The sequence below is a fragment of the Podarcis muralis genome, chromosome 4, assembly GCF_964188315.1.
Source record: "Podarcis muralis chromosome 4, rPodMur119.hap1.1, whole genome shotgun sequence".
Lineage (NCBI taxonomy): Eukaryota > Metazoa > Chordata > Lepidosauria > Squamata > Lacertidae > Podarcis > Podarcis muralis.
Genome location: NC_135658.1, coordinates 21399611 through 21405610, shown reverse-complemented (window position 1 = coordinate 21405610; position 6000 = coordinate 21399611). Strand labels below are relative to the sequence as shown.

Sequence of the window (6000 nt, the reverse complement as noted above, 5' to 3'; positions counted from 1 at the left end):
TGTTGAGATGGTGCAGTTCTGAGTAAGCTCAGTAGCTGTTCTTCTCCATCTCAAAACTCCTTTGCTGATGCAGGTAAAGGTAAAGGACCCCTGGACAGCTGAGTCCAGTCAAATTCGACCATGGGGTGTGGCGCTCACCTCCACTTTCAAGCCAAGGGAGCTGGTGTTTGTCTGCAGACAGTTTTCCTGGTCACATATGTGGCCAGCAAGACTAAACTGCTTCTGGTGCAATGGGTCACCGTGACGGAAACCAGAGCGCATGGAAATGCGGTTTACCTTCCTGCCACAGTGGTACCTATTTATCTACTTGTACTGGTATGCCTTTGAACTGCTAGGTTGGCAGGAGGTGGGACAAAGCAATGGGAGCTCACTCTGTCGTGTGGATTCAAACTGCTGACCTTATGATTGGCCAAGCCCAAGAGGCTTGGTGGTTTAAACCACTGATGATGCAATAGGTCATTGGAAGAAAATCTAGATCTCTCTGAAATGGCAACCCACAGCCGGCTTTGTTGGGTTAGAGTGCATTCATTATTTTTCATTTCCCCCACCCTCTACCCCAAAGTGAGGCATGTGATGTAAGAAGAATATAGATCTATCATTTTAATCTGGAGCTTATTAACATTCTCCTTAATTTGTGGATTTGTGTTCTAAATGTATTCAGATCCTGACTGGAATTCAGTCCAGTCCAGACATAAGTCTTTCTGCTGCAGGAGTCAGATAAAACAATTAATACACAGCACACGGAAGAATCTGGTTACTCACAAAACACACTCAAACAAAATAGCAACTGAAAAGCTACAAACGTTATTTAATGAGAGATTTATAATAAATATAATTCACGTATATATATTATCAGTAAATATATCAGCATGACCTGTTTTTAAAATTTGTACCTAGACAATTCTAAGGTTTTTATCTTTTGCATGTGCACAAACAAATATCCTCTTTAAAAAAGTGACAGCTCATAAAGATGGAAATGTAGAAGATGGAAAAATAAAGAGATCACAGGAATTTCAAAGACTAAATCTGCTAAAATACTGTAATACACAGCTTGAAATAGAGAGTATTACAACCTTGAGAATATGTAGAGTTGTGTGGATGATGTTTCGTAAACCACATGAGTAAAGAGTTAGTAAAGTTAACGGAAAGACTCTGCAAAGTACTAGTGATGCACAACCTTGATTCGTTTTAATGCCAGGATGCACAAAATGAATGGAGGTTGCACAGCGCATGAATTTAATGGATTATGCATAATGGGCACAATCCACAGAGAAATTCAGGCCCCACTGAAATACATGGGAGTTGTGCAATGACACTACTAGGTTTTCATGTTCAGATTCTGCTTATTTGAATTCAGCTTTTGCAGGAGAACTTCCTGGTGGATTGTGCTACAATGAGTGATGTGTCAATTGACTAAAAAAAAGAAGTATTTTTAAAAAATAAAATTTAAAAATGACCAAGTCTTAAGTTATGCTGTCCGCCCATTGGAATGCAATGTGAGAATTTCTTATGTACAGCTATTTATATAATCTTTGGATTTTTCACATTCTGGTTTTAAATTAACTTTGCAAACAGAGACAATTCTTATATAACAGAGCTCTATCTGGTGGCTAGCAGCAAGAACATTTATAGTCTTCCTTCTTCTTACTGATTTTTCAAAAATAAAGCAGCTCCACACTGGATCCACTGATCTTGGCTGCCTCCACATGGAACATCAATGTTTGTCACCACGCAATCCCTCTCAGCACTGGTGTAAACTGGCAAAGAGATGCATTCATCAGGAGAATAGGACCCATAAGCATTCTGTAAAGAAAGAAAAAACAATCCATTTGAATGCGAAGGCATTAGATGAATTAATCTCATGACGCTCAAGGATGTAAAGGCCAAGTGTGACGAATTCATTTATGTTTAGGTATCAGAAGAGAACTTGAGTAAGAGAGAGCAGAGTAGGAATGGATATGTCAACTGCTGGAAAGCCTTGCTAGCCAAATGCATTCAAGGTCACTACCAATTACCAGGACTCATTTCATACAGGGTTGCGAAATTAGGTAAGAATGCCAGGAACTCAATGAGGCTGACACCTGTGAAATTAGTCTCCACAGTTAGCAAGAGGGTCCTCATGTGTGCACAAGTCTTTGATTTAAGGATGTGCAACCTGAATAATGCAGTGAATTGGGGTGATTCAGGTCATGGTTTCACATTACTGATTAATATGGTGTCTTTAGGTTGATCAAGGGCCCCAAAAGCTTCTGAGCCACTCTGTGGCTTGGGTTTTCCAAAAAGTTAAGCACACAGCATTTTTATTCTATTTTATTTTCTGCGATATATGATCAACCAGACTGGTGAAGCACCCAGAGTCTGAGAAGGGAAGAGGTGGAGGTGTGTGCAAGAGAGATGTTTCATTTTGACCAGGTGTGAGGAACCTTTGGCCTCCTCAGATTTTTGCTGAACTACAAGTCCTGTCATCCCTGGCCACTGGCCACACTTGCTATGCCTTATGGGAGTTGTAGTTCACCAACATCTGGAGGGCCAAAGGTTCCCCACAAGCAGTTTTGACAGACAGGTCTAGTTTAATCACAGAGAATTATTTTCTGAGGCCACTAAATCGGTGATTTAGGGGACAGATGTTAAAGTAAATAAACAGAGCAGGGCGTAAGTAACAGAGTGTGATTATGGGAGCAGCTTGCTTCTTTCCCAGTTATGCTTCTTCCTAAAAAACAATGAAAAATAATAACACTATCTTTTAAAAAATAAATAACACAATTCTATAAAAACAAGCCTTGCTGAATTCAACAGGGATTACAACCAGGTCTACAGCAAAAGAAACAGATTTGATAGGTGTGAACTGTGCCCCAATCATTTTATCCACCCTCTGTTTTCTAGTATGTCCCAGAAATCTGTGTTTCCTTTTCTTCAAGGACAAAGCAACATATATTTTTTCTGCAATAAAATTACCAGTTTATACTTTCATAGTGAAAACCCATGTTTAAGGAAATTAGCATGTAGCACAAATTATTTGAGACTTCCAAATCTGAATTAAATAAAGATTATTACTTTAATTGGAAAGTTGTATGGAGCACAATTCTTCATGTTCAAGGTTTTTAAAATCTAATTCTATGCATTTAAATAATATTTGGGATTTGTTTTTCTTTACATATATGTAATACCAAACAACCCTTGTACACTGTTTATAGAACATTCTGTTTAAAATGTTATTTAAGGGCACATTCAAAACTTCTCACTTTGCTCCTGGTAGCAATTAGGAGTGTGCACCAGCATCAGGATTCCTAACTTCCTACCCCTTGTGGACAGAAGTGGATAAACTGTGCAGGTGTGGTAGCCCGTCTAGAGTAGATTAAGTCAGCCAGAAACATTCCACTGGGTGCCTTTAAATTTGATTTTTAATGGAAATGTGTATAGCTCTCTTTTTCCCCCTAGCAGAATTTGGAGAAATTTGCAGGCATGGTTGTCCAGTGCGAGCTGTAGTTGTTCTCCTTCAAGGGCAACATTACAGTTTCCTTATGAGCAACAGTTAAGGGAGTTGATGGTTAAGGGTATATGGAACAGTTAAGGGTATGCTGAGCCTGGAAAAGAGGAGGTATCTTCAAATATATAAAGGGCTGTCAATGGAAGATGGAGCAAGCTTGTTTTCTCCTGCTCCAGAGGGTGGTACCCAAAACAATGGCTTCAAGTTGCAGGAGATCTGACTAAACACCAGGAAGAACTTTCTGGCAGTAACAACTGTTTGACAGTCTCTCTCGGGGGGTTGTGGACTCTCCTTCCTTGGAAGTTTTTCAGTAGAGGTTGGATGGCCATCTGTCATGGATGCTTTTACTCGAGATTCCTGCATTGCAAGGGATTGGACTAGATGACCCTCGTGGTCCCTTCCAACTCTACAATTCTATGATTCTATCATCACAAATAATATAGGACAGATACTGTAGGTGTGTATGAGAGAGAGTGATAATAAATTATGGTAGACTAAGATTAAGCAATTCACTTTGGCAGAGTCAGAGAGAGGCACACACGCAACTAGGGGCTCACTTGAGTATATGAGAGAAGCAGGCTGAGCTAAAAATAAAATGAAATAACTCAGCTTAATTAAAAAAAAAAGACTCATATACAAAGTCTCAAATCTAGAGGGGGCAGAGGAATGAAACTCTACCAAAAATAAAGTACAGCAAGGTAAAAACGGAATGAACTAGAAACACAAATAATTCCAGCATTAAACTGAAGGGAAGAGGGATAATACTGCACTGTGATAAAACTTTGCACCAATTCCAATGAGAAAAGGATATTAAGAACAGACTGAAAAGGAACATTAATGCACCAACCCTACATACAACTAAGGTGTGTGTGTGTGTGTGTGTGTGTGTGTGTGTGTGTGTGTGGAGAATAGAACTGCATTTAATAAAACTGCACAAAAGTACTCAGACCAAAAAAAAAAAAAGAATGGATTTTTAAAAAAAGAAATTGAAAGTGTGGAGATAGGAAGAAAAGCTCAACCTAGTTCACTGAAAGCTTTTGCTTCTCACAATAAAATAAAATAGCAGTTTATTGCTACCAATTTGAAACAAGCCTTTTTGGAGGCTCTCCTTTGACACGAGGGACCTTGCACAGATTCTGCTGTGGGGAAACCCCCAAAGGCTCTGAGACACTCCCGTTTGACCCACAGTTCATATGAAGCACATCTCCAACAGCAATACACTTTACTGAGATCCAGTAGTGAATGTCGTTGTCCATGTCTTTGTATCAAATGTTCTTTTGATCTGCCCTTGCTCAGGTTTCCCCAGTTGATCTCTCAGAATTGCATTTAGGTGAAGTCTTATGGGATCATAGGAAGATTCTACACATCTCAAAACTGTCTTTGAACCAGTCTTGAAATTGCTTCTACATGTGCGCCAACATTGTTAATGGAAAATAAGATACCTGAAAATCATGACTTCGTTTAAAAAAAATCATATAAAGATTCTTATCAAAGTGTTATATTCAGACTATAAACACAGGAAATACAAACAGCAGCCCAAAAATCTGAGGGTCAAATAAATGCAGCTACGTGTCTCCTTTCCCTCAACTTAAACAAAAAGGGATAACAGTTTTGAGAGCAGAAGGAGGTAGGTGTATGGAAGGGCTGCGCAGTCTATTTCTTTCCAGGACTTTGTCAACTCAAAAGCACCCCAAACATGCTTCCCCCCCTGCAGAAAATATACAAGGTCCTTTTTCCCTGAGAATGAGGAAACAGGTTGGGGTGAAAAAGCAAAAGTGAGGTCTTGAGCAAATGAACTGCCAGAGGGGAAAGAGTAAAATACTCCCTCCCTGTTCCTTACTGCAATATTCAATGCTGTTTTTAATTAAGAAAACACTAGAGGGAAAGAGTCATATGACTGCATATCACACCTAATTTGGTTCAGATTTCAGTTTTATGGGGAAATAAACTGCAGACAATCTGGCAATAATTATTCATCTGAGGTTAATTGGGAGAGTGTGATAAATGGCAGACAATGAACAAAAGTTATTCTTCAGGGCAGTTTTCTTCCCTAAGGATTTATCAACCAGTCATATGAAAAAGTCTGGAGTGCTATACTATATTCATCTAAGAGCTCTGTGATATTCAACAACTATTGATTAGCCAAATACAGTGCTTTTTTTCTAAAAAAAAAAAAAAGTTTAGGGGTACTCTCATTTTTCTACTCATATTAAAATACTGCCCCTCAATGAGGCCAAACTTAGACTCAAAAAATATTTAGGGGTATGTGTACCCCTGCATCCCCACAGGAAAAAAGCACTGGCAAGTATGACTTGCACCTTGACAGACCGCTGTGTATACTTCCAGTTGCTCCTTGATTATTCCAAAGGCTGACACCTATTCTTTGGTTTCAGCCTGCTCTTGTCCGCACAATTGTTTCTGCATCAGTACATAGGGAGGTACCTGTATGACTGAATTGTTTCACTATGTAACGCTAATGCAACTGTGACCATCATGGTCTAGAAAAGCCTTAA

General features: G+C 39.2%; 1 protein-coding gene across 1 annotated transcript in view; it reads right to left on the bottom strand.

The window, feature by feature from the left end:
• Positions 1 to 785: 785 nt before the first annotated feature.
• DYNC2H1 (dynein cytoplasmic 2 heavy chain 1) overlaps positions 786 to 6000 on the bottom strand; it is a 152673-nt gene continuing 147458 nt past the window's right edge. The window contains exon 89 of the mRNA XM_028726169.2: positions 786 to 1803. Within this exon, the coding sequence (XP_028582002.2) occupies positions 1645 to 1803 (159 nt within the window). The 3' untranslated portion in view covers positions 786 to 1644. The remainder of the gene's footprint in view (positions 1804 to 6000) is intronic.